This window comes from Hippoglossus hippoglossus, chromosome 17, assembly GCF_009819705.1.
Source record: "Hippoglossus hippoglossus isolate fHipHip1 chromosome 17, fHipHip1.pri, whole genome shotgun sequence".
Classification (NCBI taxonomy): domain Eukaryota; kingdom Metazoa; phylum Chordata; class Actinopteri; order Pleuronectiformes; family Pleuronectidae; genus Hippoglossus; species Hippoglossus hippoglossus.
This window is the reverse complement of record NC_047167.1, coordinates 16,378,525-16,401,950: the sequence shown is the minus strand read 5'-3', so window position 1 is coordinate 16,401,950 and position 23,426 is coordinate 16,378,525. Positions and strand designations below refer to the sequence as shown.

Sequence of the window (23,426 nt, the reverse complement as noted above, 5' to 3'; positions counted from 1 at the left end):
TGTTGAAAGCACCTAATGTCTAAATAAGCAAAGTTGAGATTTAGGATAATTGGATGCTAGTATTTGTAGTTTACAATCTGTCTCTCAACAACTCAGCTAATCTACTAGAAGTTCTGGACATAATCTTTTCCCAGCCGAGACGTATTCGACCAATAAGATGAGCTCGGAGAAAACCACACACTGAAATCTGTGTGTGAATGAACCCAAACTGTTCTAACCTCAGCAGATCACTGTTTATCTGGGATCTTATATTGAGCAGGGGATTGAGATGGTATCTTCTCAGTTGGCACAGTTTAGTTTAAGACTGAGAACGAAACGGACGGTTCATTGTATGAACTATTTAATGTACAGTTCAGAGTTAAAATCACATATCTACAATAAAATGCACAGAGAGCCAGATGAAGCAAATCCAGTTCCCCACGTGTGTGTGGGTGAAAATGTTTCCTGAAAGAACCAGTCTTAAAGGCACATCTATTATCCCTTGAAGCCGCATTATGTGATATTGTAATTTTCCACATCTGCACACTTATCTTTCTTTAGTTAAATGTTGCATGATCCCAAACCTTTTCTTTTTTTATAATCATAAAGATCCCAAACTGCACCACACGATATGGAGAACTCTCTCAGATTCACCTGGCTCCAGAAACATACTCTGGACAGTACAAAGTGAATAGCTTGGCTAATATTACATTAAGAGACCAGAGATAATAGAGGGGTACACAGTGGTCATGCAGGAAGGGAACAGGGGGCTGTGCCGTGTGGTCATTATTAGAACTATTATGAACTGTAAGAATAAAATAGCTCAAATCTCTGTACAGTATAATAACAGTATAGAATACTTGGTGTGTTTCTACTTGGTCATAGCTATGCAGTAAATGTCGGTCGACTTAATGAGCACACACAGGTCACGGATGAGTTTCTGCCAGTTCACGTACACTCTGCTGTTCTTCTACTGGTAAGGCAGGGGGGAGAGGAGGGGGGGGGGGGGGGGCGAGGGGGTTAGAGTCACAAATCCAACACGCCCCCCCACAGTTCACGGTAGATTCAACGTTACACACGCGCACGCTCACACACACACTTTAAAATCATCATGGCAATGCAGCATCTTCAGAACAGCATTCATCGCGCAACGTGAATTGGCATTTTTGTGTCTCTTTTTGTTTGTTGGCTGATGATGATGGTTGTTATTCACGTGTATCGTACGTTAGTGTGTTGCAGTTGGCAGCTGCTTGTCGTCTACATCCGCTCCGGCTGTTGACCATGTTCTGATAATCCCAAATCAAATTTGTCTTAACAGTGGCTTTTCTCATCCAGTGCATTTATTGCTCATGACACAACGCCACTGATTTCACCCTTTTGTTTTTTTTTGTCTGTTTGTTTTTCTTTTCCTGAAAGGTAAAATTCCCATTTGGACAAAGTCTCTGGCTCCTCTTGGAGAAAACACTCGTTATCCCTGATAACGCCGGAGCAGTGAACACACACACACCGTGCGCAACAGTGTGAGAAAGTTAAAAGTCGATCCGTAAAAGGTAGTCACAACCAGAGACGTCCAGTCATTGGCTTTCGAGTGATGGCTGATCTCCAAGGGTTTGTGCTTCACATCAACAGTCATCTAATACAACAGACAACAGAGTAATAAAGCTACAATGTTTATGAACACCACTCACTGTGATCGGCATTATACTTGAAAAGTTTCACATCGTTAGAGAGAAAAAAGAAAAGTCAATAAAGTATTTATAGCCGGGGGATGTGTGAGTCTACCTACAAGTCCATAACTGTGGTGTCAAGGGTTTCAAGAAGAAGGGAGGAAGTGGACGGACACAGAGATAAGAAGAGAAGTTGTGTACATGAGTAAGATGGGTAAATATAGAGTTTATTATACTTGATCATTTATACATCACAAACTCTTATTTGTGACTCATTACATGTTCTGCAATAATAATAATAATAATAATAATAGGAGGATACAATGGTAAAATTGTACAATGCATTTCTGTTAGAAATCAACTGAACCCAGGTGCATGGTGGTTTTGATGCTTTGAGGCAATTCTCTTCTACATGATAAACTCTCCCGCTGTCAGTCATGTTGCAATCAGCCAAAATCTGTCTGTCAGCAACAATCCTCATTTAACCCCCCACTCATGTTCAATAGAGAATAGATTACTATCATTGTGCTGATCAACACCTTTAAGACACGACGAGAAAAACAACAGAATTATTAGAAAAGGCAGAAGAACGCCTGACTTGTTGTTTTTGGTCTGATGAGTTCCACGTGAAATAAGGGCCGACTTTTACAGCGCGCTGAACGCTAGCATCATTTTGTGACGGTCGCCGCAGCGACACTATCCCAGAAAAAATGGGAGACGTTAATGAAAATGAACATATCAGCTATATAAAGATATAAAGGTACAATCAACAGCCTGTTTTGCCTCCTGACTCTCTTTTTTTAAATGTACTTTATGTAAAAAGTGAGTAACGTTAACGAAACACATCCAGCTCAGTAGCTTCTGTCGTCTCAACTCAATCCTTGCATATGTACAAATAATCCAGTTCCTCTTCTGTTTTCCAAACACAGTTGTTTAACTCACGAGGCTCGAACTCGAAGCCTCCAAGTAGCAAAAGGCAACGTGAAACACTGGTGCAGTGCTTTGATTCAGGTGGGAGCAGCTCTTTTCATATCCGACAATCAGCTCGTCAAAGTGGAGCAGATTTGTAAAAAGGCTCTGCTCTTCTAACTGGTGACGGGTATAAGGTCACTGGATACGGCATTGGTTAAAATGCGGGAGAGACGTTAACACTGAGAAGAAACTGCAAAGTTACACACACCACCGTCCACATGTAGACTTCTATTTTTCCACTGATGTACAGAAAAAACTAGCACAACAGTAACTCGTCAGAATCCCTTTTTGGACACGTATATTATCTTCAGTGATTGTATATTGTAAAGTGACTGGATAAGAAAAACAATTGCACAAAATGAAACATGAATAAATTAACACTGACGCCTTGACATGGCAGTTAAACCTGAGTTCTGTTTTGGAAGTGGTCTCTCTCTTTTTTTTTTTTTCTTCTGATGATAGTATTCTATTTCTATTCAGGCATTGATAAACTCTACTATATGATTTTGAGTTATACAATCAACCCCTTGTTCTGTTAAATACATAAATTATTTCACAGTTTGCTGGCGAGTCCCCCACATGTGCCACCCCCACCCCCGACCCCTACTTTATGTCGTCAACAGGCAAACTCCTCGAAGTTGCCTAGAGTCGGGTGACGAGGTAACATGTTCGGCGTGAATCCGAGACTGTCCGAGTGACTCCGGAGGGTGTCACAGGTGCTCTGCAGGACAGAGGGGAGGGGGGGGGGAAGACGAGTTCAACCGGGTTAAGGGAAGGGCGATGAAGGGAGCAACGATGATGATGATGATGATGATGAAGGAAAGAAATGATGCACAGGTAAAATAAGAGGATAACAAATGAAACAAATACAATGGAGAATGACGGACACGTATGTGGTGAGGGAACAAATACAACGGATTTCCAAGATCGAGAAGAGAGTTTAAAGAAAGTTGGGGGAAGGTGGGGAAAGATGAATGAAAGGAGAGAGAGGAGAGAGAAAAACAGCAGATTTTTAGTCTTGTCTTTTTCACACTAGCATGTTCAATTCCTTTTTAATCACGGAAGCTGAAACACCCACATACGTCTGCAGTTCCCTGTGTGTGTGCGAGGACACTTGCTAAGTAGACAACCACTGATGTGTGGATAACAACACTGGGAGCCTCACTGGCCAAAACAAAATGGCTATTCCAGCAGACAAAGAACCATTTATATTTTGTGCAAACTCACTGCATGCAGACCTGTGATAACATCACAAAGTGATGCATCTAGTGATGTTATCCGGCACCAGCCTGAAATGCATTGCCTATAAATGGACCTCAGTGCTGCAGGGAAAACAAATAGCTCTCGTGTGGTTCAGCTTTTTTTGCAATAATTCAATAGATATGTCACACGAGTACTGAGCTTTATCCTATGGGAAAGAAAGCATCGTTATTTTAGTGCAAGGAGCAAGTTTTGCACTATTAGTTTTTTTTTACGCACTTAGAGAATCCAACCAACTCCTGTCTCCTGCTGAAGCGGTAAATACAGACACACACCAAACTACACTACGACACGGCGGGAAATGATACAGTTACACAATCACCCCTTTCTTTTCTGCTAAAGCCAACCAAATCATTCATAGTCACTGAGGAAACGATGTATGAGATGGCTGAGTATGTATGACAGAGAGGGACAGCATGGGAGGGAGCATCTATTATCAATGGGGTGTGCTACCTGGGGGCATGATTAGGCGTGACACCAGGGCTGGTTGGGTTCTCTGGAAACTCCTGGAATAGACATGATGAAAAGAAAGATGGGTGAGGGTGACTGAAATGAAAATAAACACAGTGCAAATGCTACAAGTTGAAACTGCGAGGGGAAGACGGCAAGAGAGTGTTTCCCCCTCACGTAAAGGAAAAGAAAGTTGGTGGTTTAAAGGAATGATTTGAGTTTTTTTTTTGCACAGGACGATCACTGTTATCCAGAAGAGTAAAAAAGGAACTGAAAGCATAACTTCATTGTCAGGTTGTTTGAGTGGAGATGTGATGCTGGACTAGTTGAAAAATAATCACTGAATATGAGAGAGGAGGTAAAGGAGATGGTTTGTAAAAAGGAGGTGAACAGATGAAATGGATGGAGCAGAACACAGTCAGAAGAACACGATGACAGAAAAAAAGCAGGACATACTCTCTTAATGTCAGCCGCTAAATAAATAACAGCTTTGTCTACGAAAATCTGATCCTGCAAACACAGCAAAACTACCTCCGTCTAAACCAAAGAACTCTTAGTGTTTTCCATCCTTTTCTTCCACATCAGCCATCAAATCAATTTCTCAACCTGAGGCCACCGAGCATGCACGAACACAATCCTCATGCAGACACAAACCCACAACTTCTTCACCAATCGTATGTGGTACGATCTATTTTGTTTTCTACACCTGATGAAAAAGTCTTGGGCTTGTGCGTCGCGACAAAGAAACAGAGCATTGCATTTCTGAGACTCTGTCGAGAAGCAGACTACTGGATACAGAACAACTGAAGAGACAAATGCAAAATGTCTGCATTGAACTAAGATCTACTTCGATGCTTTGGATTAAAACGGCACCAGAGAAGAGGAAACGTTCCAGTGTTTGTTTTTGCTTTCGCCTTGACAGTGACCTGCAGAGGTGGATTAGTGCTTTTAGCTGTTATTTGGACACGAGAAGTGTTCGAGGGAGAAAAGGACTGAGTGGTTATTACAGATGAGACTTTGAAAATAAGGTCGACTGGCATCGATAGGTTAAAAAGGGAAGTTCACATATTTTCTTTATTTATATTGGTTAGTGTTGGAATGATTAAATAGCTAGAAGGTCACTCAAATACATCCACCAAGGTCCAATACTCCCCTTATGAAATCACATTTAAATTTATTATATTTATAATATTTTTTATTTTGGATCTGCATCAAATTACACACACTCATAAATATTTCTCCCCTATCAAGATCCATAAAGTATTTACTGAGAAATCGACAGAAATTCTGTGAAACACCTTATTTTACAATATTAAAGAAAGTGTCTGGATCTGCCCTCCGATCCTGATCCGCACCAGAATGAACGTTACATCCTTTCTCTGCCTGCAGCTGCACCAGCCCTCACCTGAACACTGCGGAGATTTCTGTGTTGATGTGAACACATTTCAGTGGAGAATCTCCTGCTGTTGGTAAAAGGTCATGTCTAAAAACGTTATTTGTACTTATATGGTTCTGATTCCGTTTTTTTTTTTTTAACTTATAGTCCTACCTCAGCTCGTAGAAAATACAATTAAGTCTTAGTAAAGTAAAGTAAAACCTTCTTCCACCTTTTCCTGAATGTTTGATTCAGCAGAACGTGCAGAACATTTGCTGATTAAAAGGTGCATTTCGGTTATAAATAATTTCTTCATTTCCTTTGTAGGGACCTTATGTAACCGGCTGCAGGGGAGGTGCCTCTGGAAGCCGTGTGTGAAACCACTGGGCTCAACAAAATGCTGTGATTTAGGTTTCGGAAAGAAATGCCTCACATTACTCTCCTCAGTTTTGAAGGGAAAATGGGTTTCATTGCCTCGAAGGCTTTTTAAACGAGTAGATCATCAAATGTTAATAAAATCTCCAGACCTCTTAATCTCGTCCCGCGTTCTGCTCCATCATCTCCTCTCATGAATCTAATCGTACGTGGACACGTGACTTTTCCTGCTCTTAGTTAACTGTACTGGCACGAATAAGGGAGGCTATAAGTTGTGTGAACTCTCGACAGGTGAGGGTTTAACTAAGATAAAGGCCACATCCTGGGATCATAAGAGCTTTGTGAGTCATAAATAAAACCTGAGGGCATTCAAGTGTCAAAAGAAAAAATGAAGTTTGATCTTCAGTCAATATTTATCTGTTTTCTGTCTTCTAACTATCTTGTAGATTTATGTCATCGTAAGGATTTCCCCATCTAAATATAGAGTTCATGTGCGTGTGTAGTAATTGGTTATGCATTTATACTGTGCAATAAAAACAATATGTATGTATAATTAATGGCCGTGTTCACACATTGTTTCTGCAGTACCAATTGAAACTAATGATTTCCTCTCTGGTGCTGTTCATCAAAAGCATTTCGAGTGCGAGCGGACACTTTGTGGTCGCCGTAGTTCCTGAGATCATCAAACACGTCACATTCATTCCATTCAGTCAAAGCCATTCGGAGAAGCTGAAAATTACCAGATTGTCGCTCTGGCAACGCTGAGGTCGTTTCTTGCGTGTGAAGTAACCCAAAACCTTATCCTTAAACACCTGAATGCAGAAAACATCACATACACATTACAGATGCATGACATTTGACAAGTTATTGACATTAGCATCAAACTTATGCAGGACAACGACATTTAAGTGCAGTCTGAATAATTACTCAAAAAATATCTGTTAGCTGATAAAGCAACAGTCCAACAAAGAATAGTATGATCCTCTCATTTAACTCTCAGCAGGAAGTAGAACATCAATATTTCCCAATCTAAATATTGCTAATGAGCTTTTAAAGGTTCAGTGTGTAGAATTCAGGGACATCTAGTGGTGAAGTGTCATATTGCAGCTGGATACCCCTCACCTCACCCTCCCCTTCCAAACAATAAATGAGAACCCGTGGAAACCTTCAGATGTCATACATTTTATTTTATATTCAATTTCTGCCAATAGATCCCTTTCCCCTAAATCTTACACACAGGACCTTTACGTTTGGTACATTGAGACATAAATAAAGAGGAGTAATACTTGGTATTTCAACTTTTACCTCATATAGGTAGTCAAATATTTCCAGTATTGTTAAAACACTGGCTCCGATGAACAGCCCCATCTGACCTCCAATGTCACCTACAGAGAGACAGAAGAACAGAAACTGTATGGGCAGGTACAACAACTGAACAATGGAGTGTGTGTGTGATGCTGTTCCCCACGCTGTCACTTTTAATTCAGTATCTCTCTAAATAATCTGTGCCGAACAGTCAAAAGGCTCCATCCAGCCCCGACTGCTCATTAGACCCAAACCCGACTGCCCTTGCGAGAGCATCAGATTATGAAAATGTGCTCAGCCAGTTTCATGACTTCAAAGAGGGAGAACCTCAAAGCACCAGGCGTGAAGACACGTTGTGAAATGTGCAGCGGCGGCCCGCTGAGAGCGCCGGTACCGAGGTCGGCCACGTTTATTCTGTCACAATGAGCCGCAAAACTGCGAGAATCTTACCGAGGAGCCCCGCGATTTCATAGGCCTTCTTCTGCTCAATCTTCTCGTAATTCAGAGCCTCGAAAAAGATGTCCAAGACCATAATGTTTTCTCTGGAGGGACGACAGAGAAGAGCACACCCACAAGATTGTATTTCTGTTAATACACCGGATCTCACATTTCCTGGATTTAACCGTCTTTCATTATTGTTAAATTGAAGGTGAACGATGGAGACTCGGGTCATGCTAGTCCACAGTAAATCCATACATCAACAGAAAAAAAAGAAAAGAGGACATTACCTGAGAAACTCACTACTGTTCAATGATACTTACCCGATATATTGCTCAGTTTTGTTGAATTTCTTAGCCAGATACTTAGCAGAGGCCTTACTGGGGATCTTAACCATGGACAGCTCCTTGCCATAGCGGGTCATGTTGCAGGGCGTCTGACAGACACAGTAATCGTTGTCTTTCTCTACCAAAAAGTCTGTGGAGGATCAAAGTCATTCAAACACAGTGTGATATCTGCGAGGAATCAAACAATAAGACGCTCTCAAAGTCTCTGCTAAAAATATCTCTTCAAGCTACAATCGCTGCCATCGTTCACTTTCCATGAAAGCAAATAATGACTGAAGCCGTGAGAGGAGGGAGAAGGGAAAAGCGCTGTGGGATTTATTTGATATCAGCGAAGCGTGGACGAATCACAAATCTCGCTAATGGGATTTTTTAAACAATAATTTTACCTCATTATTTTGCTTCTGCACTGTCTGAGATGAAAGTCATTCCAAGTTAAATCTGCAGAGGTTTTTATCTAGATGATTAAAATAGTCTCAAGGCTCTGCTGTGGCTCAATTCAGACATTAATGCAACTATCACTCTAATATGGACATACATATAGAGAGCAGTGTGTGTGGGCTCACCTAAAGCCGGGTCAGCACAGTCTTTGTACTGCTCAGGTGTGCAAACTGTAGAAGTCCCTGTTTGAAATAAATTAAAAATAGTTAATGCATCAAATATAAAAACACCACAGGAGGACATAAAACGTATATCTGCCACATTTCTCACTGGTCAGCGATAATTCATACCCGGCATGTGAACCATCCTGCAGTTGCAATTCTCCAGCAGGTAGCGGGTCTCACAGTCAATACGGCAGGCGGTGATGCTGTACGTGGAGAAGTACTCAGAGTCTATGGGAGTAGACTTGCAGTCGCCCCACGGCGGAGGGAGGTACTGAAGCTGAAAAGAGCGAACGGCACACGTTTCCCCTCAGTATATGAGCTCACAGGATTACAAACGATAAAAAAAAATAGCATAGTGCAGGTAAAGCAGAAGTACAAAAAAAAGAGAGTGCAACAAGCTGACAAAAAAAACCAACCAAAAATGTCATGAAACGTAACAAAAACCACACAGTTAAATGAAAATGTGCACTGAGACAATATCGGCACAAAAAACGTCCAGTGAGAACAACATTATTGCTCATGTGTAGCAGCAAGCAGACGTCATGCAGAACATCACTAATGCAGGTCTAGTCCCCGGTAGGAAGCAGAGTACCATGGGAGTAGAGACAGGCTTAATAGAAATCTGTAAAATGTGTAGTTTCAGACAGGACACCACAACCAATGGACAAATCGTTTACAATCCTGAGAAATGAAACTCAGAACCGTAAATAAACAGTTTACACTTTTCAAATGAACAATCCAATGAATTGAACAGACATTATACAGCGCAAAACATTAACAAGTAGAACATTTAATAGGTCCTATAATGCAAACTAAAGTTTTTTTTTACTATTTAAATTTCCCCGTCTACACCCATGAGAGTTCATTACCGCACTACTCTGAAAGGCCTGTGGATTTAACAATGGGTTGAGAATATACAGAGTATCTTCAGCTTACAGTCTCATTAGAGGTGAAACTCTCATTAAAAAGGTGAAGAGCAGGTCACATTTATGAGTAACTCTGGGAATTCTAAACGAACCCACTAATGAGGACTATTTAATGACTGTTTAAGGTTTTGGTTCACTCTAAATATCAAACCCATGGCGCTCCTCTTGTAGCTTCAGCCATGTTTGCACGCAATCTGTTCGGAGCTCCCTTCAGCATTTTAAAGGAACTATTTTTTGGGGAGGGGCTATAAACTGAACACAGTGACATTTAACCACACGCAAGACTTTCAGCTCCCTTTAAAAGTCTTGTTTACAGCAACTTATGGTAATGAATGCCGACTACACATTGCTCACGACAGAAATGAGGCAATTATTTATGAGGGGCACCGATGCTTGCTCGGGCATTTGAGCAAACGGCACTAATTGCGGCGGGTGCTCGCCAGCGATCGATGCCAGCGGCCTCCTCCTGACAAACTTCACAGGGAAACGATACTGCTATTGTCACATTAGGGTTCGCCGTAATTCCCAATCATCTCCGGCAGCTCTAAGCGCGCTAACTCTGACGGCCTAGCGGTCATTTAGTCGATGCGGAGTGACGGAGACAGAGCACAATTCACTGAGGAGGTGGACTTAAAAGTGGCAAACATGATTAAGCCTTTATTGAATTCCATTTCTAGCCCACAGACTCTCATAACTGGAGTTCCACTGGAAATAAAACACTCGTGCAATAAATGCAAGACTCGAAAACTGGTGCCAGGGTCCCCGTGGGTAATAGAAAATAACAATCTAATGCATCACATTGTCTGGTAAACGAGGTTAAGGAGCAGCCCAGAGGATCGACTCGATGACAGTGAGTGTTAAACGTACAATGACAGCGAGAGGGTAAAGCCAAGCAACAGCTCTGATGGAGATACGGACTCGGATGAATGGCTTAAAGCTGGGATGAAACACATTAGCTGCTTTTTAATTATATCTGATAAACAGAGAAGACAATGACCACAAGGATGGACTGCAGATGTTCAGCCACACAGAGGGGGGGTGGATGGATCCATTCCTTTGGGGTAAGAGGGGCAGCAGATGAAACTATGAAACTTGATGGTGGGTGTGTAGCCATTTAACAATGGTAATTTATTTATGTTTTTGTTAATTTATTCATTTGTCGACATGCAGCAAGCCCAGACAGTCATACGCTACCCTCTGCTGTTGGGTGGAAACGAACGTTTGGAAGCCGGGGGCGACCCCGAAGCCCAGCTCGTGGAGGAAAGGAGGCTCTGACTGAGAGTGAAGCTGTACCTTTATGCCGGCCTCATAGGACGTCTCATCTAGGGTGAGGGGTGAGGGAACACAGCCCACATCAGTATCAAAATAAATGAGAGGAGCAACAGCAAGATTCGGGACAGAACATGGTCAAACCCTTCGTCCGCACAGACGGCCTGTTGTCAGAATAGCAACAACACTGCCACAGCGCCGAGTGGCGTGTGACAACTCTGCAGTGTTGTGGGTGGTCATTCAGCCTTTCTCCATCACATCACAACCATCACATGATTCTAGAGAAAACATTTGATGGTGCAGTTTTCATTTCTGGCTCACAAGTCACAGCCTGTTATTACCTGCGTCAGGGACTTTGTGTTTTCACCCCTGTGCAGTTTGTTAGTTGGTTTGTTTGTTACACAATAACAACTGGATGGATTTCCATGAAACATGGAGGACAGATGTGGTAAGGGTCAAGGAAGAACCCAATAAATGTAGTTGAGGATCCATATCAGGGGGCGGATCCACAGCTTTTTTCCTTCTTTTCTTTCTTTAACGTTGTGAAAGGCGTTTTATACATTTTCACTGATTTCCTTGTTAAAAAATATCAATCATAATAATGGAACTGATATCAATGGGTGTTTGTTTGTTAGTTAGCAGGATTACGCAAAAACGACTGGATGGATTTTCATAAAATTGTTGGTGGGATGCGCAACACCAAGAAAGAACTTGTTAAATTAGAGTAGATCAGCATCAGGGGGCAAATCCAGGAATTATCTTTTCACTTTCTATAACATTGTGAGATGTTTTTCAACATTTCTGTTGATTTCTCAGAGAATAATTCATTGATTTTGTTTGATTGTGCAATTTGGTGCAGATCCAAATGAGGAAATGTGGTTTCATAGGGAGACTGTAGGCCTTGGTGGTGGTTTGCAGTCTAGTTGAAAATTGTATTCATTCCTTTGACAGACTTTCACAAAAATACTCGAAATCATAAGTGTTTCTTCCAGCTGTCTGTCATTACTCTGAGAGCTGTGTCACTGCACTTCTACTGGAGACTGACTGAAATTACAACTGGCCAGACTTTTATGACAGCTTAATTAATTCAGGCCGTAAACACGTCTCTTAGCTGTCACTGGGGTGGGCGCTCGTGTCGTGATTATAAATGACATCTCGCGCACTTTGGCGTTCTGGAGGAAACTTCTGCGACGGTGATTAACCAGACCAGATTCACAGCTCGGAGATGGCTGAATGATGATACACTCGGAGCAGTTTGCAGCATTTGTACAGAGAGAAACAGAAAAGAGAGAGAGAGACACACATATTGTACATTCAAAAATACATGAAATAAAATTTGTCATCTTTGTGGTGTCCAAGTGTCTGTTTGATGAGCCCAAACCTGCTGCCTCCGTCATCCCATGTTATTCTGCTCAAAGAGGGGTGGAGCTTTTATTTGCATAATTTCTCTCATGCTCGGGAACTGACCAAGACCGTTAACTTTCGGAGCAAAATCATTTAAATTAGGCTTGATTGATTCTTAAAGCAATGAATAAGATTTACTGCTGGAGTATCCATTACTTCAATACATCCCAGGGGCTGATTATGTGGTATAAATATTAATAAGCCTGCAGCACATACATAAATACACGTGATGTCAGAGGTAGTTGCTGAAATTTCTTCCTTGGGTTTTGCTGTTTGATGGGATACTTTTCTGTCACTGCTTCCTTTTGGAAATCAAAGACTAGTGTTTGGCTCGTGCACTATTCTAGCATAAGAGACACAATGTTGTCTTGGCAACATCACATAACTGCTGTACATTTTCATTAGATCTGGATAGGAAATCCATGGCTGCTCAGTATTACGACCTTCCACACAGGTTTTCCCGATCAATTCAGGCTCTACTATAGTTATTACTTTCCATCCTGCCCTGGCAGCAGTGACGGGACAGTTGAGGACCGGGTGCTAATTTTATTTTACGGTCAACCCGCCTGCCGCAGGCTCTTTCTGCTTCTCTTGATATTGTGCGCTAAAACACCCTTTTTACAGTGTCCTTAAATCATGATACATCTCAAAATGTCTCTTCAAAATAGCCAGGGGGTGCAGAAATAAAATAATATGATGACAGGTGCACCTTCTTTCAATAGTTAAATTTGTCACCAAAAATATATAAATAATTCCATTATCTCTCCCTCAGGATACAGTGAGTCAATTATTTATTGTAAGGATCTGAAGCCGTTACCACGAGATCATATAATTTTAAAATCCTTCATAATTTTTTAGGTTGTTCATTTTAAATTAGGTTGATTTACTAAAAGATATAATATGTACCAATTCTTCATTAAAGTGACTTGTGTACTTACATTATCCAACAATGTTTAAATGTTTATGGGCAATAGTGGTAAAGACAACCACTCCCATGATCCTATGCTGCTTAACAACATCAAACTAAGTAACTTTCCTTATTGTTTTGATTGAGACACCTCCAGCAGTGGAAGTTACGTTTTGTACATGTTTTAGATCATAAATATCTGCTGTGTGAAATCCTTTCGTCTCTACCACAGCTTTTCTCTGCCTCCTCTGTAACTGTGCCACTCGAGACCATTTTCACAGCATTTAAATAGCTGTATTCATATTTTCATACATTCACTTCTCCCAGACGGGCTCAGTATGAAGAATCAAACACACACTCTGCCAGATATTTTGCCGTCTGTATGGTCTGAGGTTATTTGGCTCTGATAAGCACAGTATGCTCGTCTGCTTGCATCCATCCACTTGGCTCTGCTCTACCAATGTTCCTTGGCTGCTGTAATTCGTCAGTTTCATTTATCGTGCCCGGACCCGCTGGATGTTTATTTAACACTTTCACTCACTGCACATTCCCCACACAAGATTAATCACAGATCTGACTTTGCTCCGGGCTCTGTGACACAGAGGTAATGGGCAGTGGCTTGGAAAGGATTTGGCGACAAACACGAAATGAAGCAGAGCAAAGGAAAAAAAAAAAGAGGAAGAAGAAGGTTGAGGTTGCAGGGGAGGAGGCTGAACGTTAGGTACCAGTTGCTGCTGACATGACACAAAAGTTTGAAAACCAGGGGCCACACCAAATCCCAGTTGGTCAATGAAGGGCGGCTCATCCTGGCTGTGGATCTGAACCTTGATGCCTGCTTCGTAGGAGGTCTCATCTGTGGATACAGCACGCCAGAACATGTAACACAAGGTGGTTGCTTATGGAAACCCGCTTTGTGGGGAGTGATGCTGAGATGGATGGGAGAGTTTATAAACCCCATGATAGAAGCTAATGAGAGAGAAATACTCATATTTTAGTGTAACAGAATGTAATAGTTTATAGGTTTGTTGACAAAGTTCCCTGTGACTTCACATCCGTCCCATTCTTGTGAATATCGGAGGAACGCCTGCAAGGACTTTCATTACATATGACATCATAGACTGTAAATAAAGACAGATGTTATCACAGCTCCCATAAATGAAGCCAAATCATCTTGATTACCCCCTGCTGGCTGTGTAGGTCAATAACCCTGCCTCCTCCATGTTAGTGGATGGTACGTGGACCAAACCTAAAATATCAAAGTACGCTAAACTATGGTTTCTGATATTTTAGGTTGTTCTTATCACACTGATGTTTGTTCAAGTGCTCATTTTCCCAGTAAGTTTGGTCTTAATAAGTTATTTGATGCTGAGATGGTCTATTGGCGGGACCTTGCTACCGTGGCTCCACTCCATGATCTTACTGCCAAAACTCTGGATCCAAAGGACCTCAAAGCGCAAGATGGCGGCCCCTGTATGCAAGATAGTTTGGCTTCATTTTTGTAAAACAGGAGGAAGTGGAGACTCGTCGTCCATCTTTATTTACTGTCTATGTCTGACACAAACATCCACTTTTGGTCAAGGATTAAGTGATTACAATTTGGTTAAAAGGGTTAAAGGTCATTGTCACTCAGACCACACAAAACATGTTGTTCTGGACATTAATCAGCTGTTTTAGACAAAATAGAATAAAATGATGATATTTTATTTTGCTTTATCATAACATGTAAAGGTCAACTTCACTGTGACATCTCCAAAAACACTTTTCTGGTCATCCATAACTCAAAGGCTCAGTGATTTATCTAACTCGAGTAGTAGTAGTAGTAGGCAGTAATTCTAGTTTTCTATATGAAGTGACACATTGACATACAGTAATATAGGGATTTACAGCTTAAACAAACAAAATGGAGGAGTCTCCACATAACTGCTGCACAAGATAACATCTCAGAATGGTGCTCAGAGCTGCACTGACCTGTCTCTCCCCAGACAGGGAGGTATTCATCCTGCTGGATATCCAACATGATCTCCAGGCCGTTCCCCGTGCCACCTTTTAACGTGGTCAACAGAGGGTTGCCGTCTAATCCCGAGTTGAACGTGTAGCATTTTCCGTAGCGTGTGTAAATCTGTAAAGAAAAAACAAGGACAGAGAGAAAAACAGGATTATAAATAAGAAGTCAAACCTTTAACATTGTGCTTTAGTAAACTGTGTAAGAGTACAGGATGTATAAATGTCAGCCTGTAACTGTGCAGGACAGGTAATCATTGCAGAGGGGAACACTACTGGTTTTAAACAGGCACCTGGCTCTGATTTGAGGAATTAATGGGAGCTCTCCAAGCAGCAGCAGCAGCAGCTATCAATCTCCACCCAATTTCACTCTAAATTTCCCCGGAGTCATTTATAGTGAACGTACTATTTTAGTGCCATTAAAGAGGAAACATCGGCGGTGGGAGTTAAATCGTGTTTAAAAACACTTGACTGATAAACATCTTAGGAGACTGAACCTGTGCCAGTGAAGCTCATTGGATCTAAACAATTGATGTGTTGGTTTCACTCACATCAAATATCTGTTTGATTTAATTACTCCAACCGGGTTGAGTCATTTATTTTCAGCTTTTACACTCAAGCACTCAGCACTCGACAGACTTGACAGATATTTTTCGATTTTATGTTTTTTCCCTGTGATTAGAAAATGATCCCTCCTGCCAAACAAGTAGAAATAAATCTGTACTATGATTAGAAATGCTGACATTTCAAATTGAACTCACTCTACGGTTTGGATACAGACTGAATACTTCTTAATACAGTTTAATTTAAGAAAACTTATACAAGATACAAGTCTACCAATTGAAGATACTAGAGAGTAAAATGTTTTTTTCGACCTTAATTATTGGTAGCTACATTTCAAAATTACATTTCCAGTTGCTAAAAAAAAGATCTTTAATTGACTTCATCTAACATTTCATAAATCATCCAGATCTTCTAAATATTCTTACCTACCAAAAAGCAACGCTGCACTTGGAAACTATTCAGACCCCTCCACTTTTTTCATATGTTGCTATGTGTATTGACTCCAACTGTGGTATTTAATTGTTTGGACATGATAAGGAAAGACACACTCAGTAGAGCACATACCTCCGCCTATAGGTGCAATAGTCCCCTTAAATTCAATTAAGCTGCAACAAATTGCTCACACTTAAATGTAAAAAAACACAGAATCGTACAATGTTTTAGAGAGTGAAAGAAAAAACCTGGATCTGCCCCTGATCGAGATCTGCACCATAAATTGAATGGGTTCTTCCACCTGTACCACATCACTCCACCAAGTTTCATGGAAATCTTTCCATTAGTTTTTACTAACAGACAAACAAACCAATCAATAAAGAGCTGACAATGAATATCAGAGCAACAAACCAAATTTCAGGTGTCATATAAAGTGTCTTATGTCAATGTGTTTTCATTATGGGGTAATGTAGAGATCAATGAGGGGACAATACAAATTTAAACCATTTTGGAATAAGGCTGCAACATAAGAAAAGGAAGGAATCCATCTAATGTTAAATCTCTTTCAGTATCCAGCCTGGTGAGGTTGTGGTTTCAAGCCCTGCTGGAAAAAACTTGAGCACTAAGGGGATGGCAAAGCTGATCTCTTGAGATCAGAGTCAGTGTTCCATGTCCAGACTCGGACAGACTTGCGTACAGCTCAGACAGATAACTGAGCCCTGCTCCTTTCCACCTGCTGGCTAAATAATGAGGTCTGCAGAGTGAGCAGAAGCCTAGAGTCTAACCAGGGACTGTTATTAAAGGGTAGATAGAAGAGGAGCCTTATTCAGTCACGACACAGCCACAACACATGGTGCTTAAGATGTAAACCCACATATTAAATACAAATTATCCAATGATCCAAATCTGGCTGATATTAGCAGTCACAGTCCAGCTGAAGCTGTCACAGTTACATGCTTTTAATCACTGATATCTAGAGAATTTCCAGTGGATGTTCAGATTTGCGTCAGGTTTGTGTTTTAAATCTACAAGCGTGTTCCCCCAGCAATTATTTTCCCTGCTGTAGAAATAAATTTGTCACTCTGCTTCTCACTGCAGACGTTTCACCATTTCGTCTTGTGAGGATTCTGACACTAAAAGCTGCCAGTGTGTGTTGATTTATTTAGATATATTAGGAAAATCACCATCTGGAATAACGTCCTCCACTTCCTTCGTGCAGCATTTACTCAAAGGGTACAATACTCTTCCGCCTGGTGTTTGAAATGGAGAAACTCGGCTGTATTTTTGAAGCACGACCATCTATTTACATGCCCTCCAGATGTTTAATTAGAGAAGCTAAAATTGTAATTTGGATTGATTTACGATGTCTGAATAATTGATGTTCTAATTTTTCCTCCTTAATGTCGTTGTCACGGTTTATAAACCTGGCAACTCAAGACCTCGCCCCGCGTGAATATCGCTGAATGAGAAACTTCAAAATCTGTGAGGTAGATTGTCATTGATGGTGACATTGATTTTTCACCACAATGTGTAGTTCAGGCTGTGTTTGTTTCCTCTGTCGAGTCTTTGAAGACTTCGGGTTTAAAAATTCACAAGCTGTCATGTCTGAGAGGCAAAAACAGGACAGGCTTGTTTGCGGCTTTGAAACATCAACACCTTAAAACATGCCGAGAGAACGCCTGCTGGAGGGAGCGTTGTCAAATGCTCCCATGAATTATTAATACACCTTGTGAACAACATTCATATCCACACCTGACAAACACCATCTTTCTTTCTCGTACATACAGTGCTGAAGTTTTTGTAGGTGCACGATTCCCCACGAAACCTGCACTCCAGCAGCATGTCCTGCAGCTGGTGGCCGAGGCGTCCCATCATCTCAGTGGTGTCGATGCGGTAATCGGGGGCCGGGGTGTAGTTGGTGAAGTCCAGCAGGCTCAGGAGACCCTGTTTGTGGCTGTCCTTCAGAATGGACAGGCCCCGCTCCATCACTGTGTGGTTGGGATACATGAGGTCCATCCAGTAGCCGCTGTGGTAGAGGTCGTCCTTGGTCAGATTGGACACACGGAAAACGTTCTTATTGCAGAAAGTAACGGCTGGGAAGGACATGTTGTGAGCCCACACCATGTAGATCTTGGTGATGGCCGGGTAGGACATCAGGTATTGGATTCGATTCCAGGACCAGGTGGCGAGGAGACTCAAACACACAAAAAAGGCCATGATCCAGATGACACGCTGCGGTTTGGACTTGTCCGGAGAGAAGATGAACTTCAAACCATGGATCTTGGTCCTCGTTATAAAAGCCACTGTGATCTCTTTCATCGTTGTTTTCAGCGAGCCGCCCTCGTTGTGGTTTTGGGGAGTTTTTTCCTGGGCATCATTTAGTTTTTGTGGCCCCAGGGCGATTGATTCGGATGTGGGTGCTTTGACCATAATTGCTTGAGCCAAGGCAGGTGCTTCTTTAGCAGACGCAGTTTCTCAGTAGCCCACCACAGACCTCCCTCATTCACACACTGGGGCTTTCTCCACAACCATCTCCAGGCTTATTTATCAAAAAATGTCCAGGTAGCAGCGGAGTCCTACTATGCAGCTGTCCCACTGTTCAGGCTTGAAAAGGTATCAACAAAGGAGGTGTGGTCCTTAGGGGAGGTAAAATTGATTTACATAATGATTCCTTTATGAGAGAAACAGCTGAATCACTCCATTAACAAAAACCAACAAGCGTAACCATCACCAGTCCTTCATCAATATATAAATGGCCGTGAAAATTGCAGATGTAGGCGACGGCTTCACTCACAGAGGCAATCACTTTTGAAAATCCGGTGAGGCTTACCCCTGTTGCTCAGATCTTTCACTCCTCCATCTCCCTCTCCACTGCCAGACAATACTTGCAGATTTCGCTGGGTTCTCTCTTTGTGCAGTAGCTGCCCCGAAATACAACTCCTCCCTTTTCCCACAGATTGAAGAGATGCTTTTTAGTCTGTTGACTTGCAGCCTGCAGAAAGGAGTAGAAAGCTTGTTGCCCCTCTACACACACTCTCTCTACAGTCGAATGGAGAATGAGGTGGAGCCAGTGGATGAAATTGTTTTCCTCCGGTGATGAAGTAGACCTCCAATGGTAAAGAGAGGCGGGGGGAGGTATCAATCAAAGTAGAAATAATTGTGATAAAGAAATTGTCCAACCTGAAAAAAGGATGAAGTCTGAAATTTTTTATTTTTTTTATCTGCAGCTCAGTCATGAATCAATATATATATATCTATATAAATGATAACTGAGGGGAGGCATCTCGTATGAGAAAAACACAGCAGAATGCATTTGAAAATGTGTGAGAAATACGCTGTTATAGAACATTTTCTAGTTCTTTTTTGCCAGTTTCAAATATGATTTCAGGAATGTAGCGTAATGAAGTCTGACATTCTGCGGCATGCAGATGTGGCACTGGCTGATATTAAAGGTGCTTTGCTCCATTTATGTGAGGCAATCAGAGGATTCAGCTTGGCAGAGAGCTCAGCTTCATACCGAGATGATTTTTTTTATTATGTTAGCTGGAATCACTCCAGTTTGTAATGTGAATATTGGCTGGGTAACCTGATCACAGCTGTGGTGATATATTGCTGTAGAAACTGATTCACAAAAGTGGGGGAATAAACGTACTTCCAGGAGAGGGGATCATTTTGGAATTACATACATTTGACTATAATAAGTGGATTTGATCCAGTTTAAATATGAGCAGAAATAGGGTGGAAATGACTTGTAGGCAATGGAGTCTGAATTGAACCAACTGGATTGATTTACAAATGTCAGGAATTGCCAGAACTGATGTGTCGGTGTCCAACATTTAAATCTTTAAAGCTGCAGCTATGAAGACTTGACAATGAGGTGACAAATAAAAGTTTTATGGAATAGTGCCCTACTTTTTGTTGTAGGGATCATAAGGTTGATATGATTTCTGTGTGCACCCAATATGAATCTGTAGATAAACATGGATGATATGACAGCTCCCAAAAGTGAAGCCAAAGCATCTTGATCGCCACCTGATGGCGGGCTGCAGTATTGGTCATGAACCTTGCCTCCTCTATGTTAGTTGATGGGACATGGGCTTCACTAAAAGGTCAAAGTATACGTAAAATTTTTTTTTTCAAAGATGAGACTAACTCTCGATTGATCAATGCAAGTGTCTCAGCAGGATGTTGCTACGGCGGATCCACCATGACAGAATATGGCTTCAAAAGACGTCTTAAGTGGAGACTCGTCGCCCATCTTTATATACAATCTAGAGCTAGCCGACTGTTAGCTTAGCATAGACCAGAAGCAAGTGAAAACAACTAACACGGCTCTGCACTGCACCAAAATATATTTCCAGCATATGACTTTCAGCAGCAGTATCCCTATTTATGTATTGATGAAACACACAAGCAATAACGTTTTAATTAGTGAGCACTAGAGGTGCAGGAGGGGACCGGCCAGCCCAGCTGTTTGACTCTTTACACACTTTATGGGCTTTTAAACTGACCTAATAGTTGTTCGATTCATGTACAGACAAGACAGAGGTATCAATTTTCGCATTTATTCTAAGCGCAGAGCAAATAAACATTACTAATTATTACCTTAGGACCAAGTAGGGTAGGGTTATGAATTTAAAAATCCTCATCTGAATATTATTTGGCTGAAAATATGTTTTGCTCTTTTGTTCCGTGAGAGAAAACATGTTTTCCTTTCTTTTCCCTTCGCTGCTGTTAAAAACCATCGGGCTGCTTTAAAATGTCAACAATCGCCACTGATTTATCCGTGCTGCCTTTTTCATTGACATGTTTTGTCCTGTTAAATTACCGCTCTGCAACTTAAATGCCAAGTTTTCATCACACTGGGGTAATATAATAAAAAAAAACACAGCTATGCGTTAGTGTAAAGGAGGAGAAGTGTGCAGAGGAGAAAGGAGGATTGTGATTAGAATATGAAAATGTAATTGAAGGCCATCATCACCTGCTGTGACACACGTTTAGTATTCACATGTGAATGTCACTCAGCACAGGAGGATAAATTCTATAAAATGTAATTTTCAGCCTTTAATAGAATTACTAAAAAGTCAAACTGTAGACTTGGGATGATTAAACACAGTGCGTCTTCTTTTGCTGCAAATCGCTATTTGGCAAAAATGTATTTAAATAAGATGATTATATCAAAACATTTAAATTCATTTCCAGTCAATTTAATTGCAACCGAAAAATGATCCGCTCATAACAGAGGCAGTTAAACAATGCCGAGCAGTTTTCTCTGTGTTCAGAGGTTAACGCTCTGATAACGTTAATGAAGGTCTGGATGCTGAAAAATAAAGAGAAGCCAAAGTAAAAGTTCCAGTTGTTTTCCCTCTGTCCACATTCAGGGCAACAAAATTACCTAATTGTCTGAACACAGCCCCCCCCCCCCCCCCCCCCCCCCCCCCCACCCTTACAACTACTGTACATCATGTCTGCAAGATGCTTATTTCATCCTGGCTGCCTTTATAGCCCTTTATGTTTGAACCTGTTTATTCTTAAGATAGGGGTTTGTTGATTGTAGGATTACAGACTCTCTCTCTGTTAGAGACTAAAGCGAACAAAGAGCTTGGGTTTTTGCATTATCGAAAATAACAAACTCAGTTTAGGACAAAATAAAGCAACACAAAGAGAGGACAAATCTTACCGCTGCATGAGCAACAGGCGAGTAAATAACTCCAACAATACCAGCTTATCTGGCTAACTGGTTTCTCCTCCTATTGACCAGCTGCATCAATTTCCTCTATTCTTGGTTTCTTTGGAAAATCTGTCAATAGATATGAGGCACATTTAAGTGGTGAGTTAATTGCTTGAGCTCATTTGTCCTATACAAGCCCAGTGGAGGCTAAGGGGGCTGTGGGGGGGTTCTCTATCTCCGAATGGTCCCTCGTCAGCAGTTTGAACCAAATCGCATTTCATCACTCTGCAGCTCCATGGGTCACATACTGGCAAGGCATGAGAATCACCATTAGTCTTTTGAACATGTGCTCTCTGGAGCAGCAGCTCTCCACTCATATGTACTCAGGCTCAGCATTTTACTGTGTGTGGTGCATTCAGCAACAAATATGACGTGTTTGTCAATATTCTGCACCTGATTCATTACTTTATTATTATTATAAATTATCAACAGGACTTGAGATGCATGCTGAACATTCATTTGATAGAAAGTGAATGTGCTGTATATCTAAAAAAGACATGTTGAGGTCTATTATTCTACTACTAAGAATAGTAATAACAACAATAAAATAACCAAACATTAACTATTTTTGCCACTTGGGGGCAGTGCTACTATCTGAAAACGCTGCATCTCTGAGATATCATTAACTCATAATGTTGCCATGGCTAGCAGTTACTATTTTTCATTTTTATAAATGTGTTTTTACTGGGCTATGAGTCTGAACATCAGTTTGGAGTCACCTTATAACACTGATTCTTACACAATGACATTCTTACGCTGGCAGAGAGAGAGCTCAACACACTGCAAATTAAGAGAACACCTGCAGATAGAAAAAACAAGTAGAAAAAACACGTGCAAATTAAGAAAACATCTTCATCAATTTGACGACACGTGCGCTGCAAAAAGTCTCAACACGCTGCAAATGGAATTGAGCTACAGCTGGGTTCATCTCTTTTTTGGGTCCCTTGGAAACATTTCCAGGGTTGTTTTCGCTATTTGCAGCACATGTTCTAAAAAATGAATGTGTTGTGACTAATTCCAGCGCACGTGTCATCAAATTGATGTTGTTTTCTTAATTTGCACATGTTTTTTTTCTATTTGCATGTGTTCTATGTTTAGTGCTGAATAGACAGTGTACTATGACATTATTGGAATTTTGTTGTTGTTGTAAACAACAGAAAAATTAGAATAATGTCATAGACAGTGTACTATGACATTGTTGGAATTTTGTTGTTGTTGTAAACAACAGAAAAATTTGACGATAGAAGCTAAATGCTCTGATGAGCTGAGGTAAACTGATAATAGCTCTTTTCAACTATTTTCACATCGAACATAATCATTTTCTCCATTGTTAATATAAATAATGAGTGGAATACTTGAATGAAGTTCTACCAATGTCCTGGTACATGTTTTCCTTTTCTTCAGCAGAATCAATGACGTGCT

At 41.1% G+C, this 23,426-nt stretch overlaps 1 protein-coding gene across 9 annotated transcripts in view; it reads right to left on the bottom strand.

Annotated features, from left to right (window-relative positions):
* Positions 1–953: 953 nt before the first annotated feature.
* asic1c (acid-sensing (proton-gated) ion channel 1c) overlaps positions 954–23,426 on the bottom strand; it is a 95,265-nt gene continuing 72,792 nt past the window's right edge. For 4 of the 9 annotated variants that reach the window (XM_034613654.1, XM_034613652.1, XM_034613651.1 and 1 more), the window contains 10 exons: positions 15,245–15,395; positions 14,002–14,129; positions 8,897–9,047; positions 8,732–8,788; positions 8,145–8,298; positions 7,834–7,925; positions 7,384–7,463; positions 6,819–6,890; positions 4,332–4,384; positions 2,351–3,339 (listed from right to left, as the gene is read on the bottom strand). In XM_034613654.1, coding sequence (XP_034469545.1) covers positions 3,261–3,339; positions 4,332–4,384; positions 6,819–6,890; positions 7,384–7,463; positions 7,834–7,925; positions 8,145–8,298; positions 8,732–8,788; positions 8,897–9,047; positions 14,002–14,129; positions 15,245–15,395 — 1,017 coding nt within the window. In that variant the 3' untranslated portion in view covers positions 2,351–3,260. Of the gene's footprint in view, positions 1,613–2,350; positions 3,340–4,331; positions 4,385–6,818; positions 6,891–7,383; positions 7,464–7,833; positions 7,926–8,144; positions 8,299–8,731; positions 8,789–8,896; positions 9,048–10,890; positions 11,019–14,001; positions 14,130–15,244; positions 15,396–18,058; positions 19,097–23,426 lie in introns of those variants that run through there. The other 5 variants (XM_034613650.1, XM_034613647.1, XM_034613648.1 and 2 more) reach the window with 5 other exon arrangements.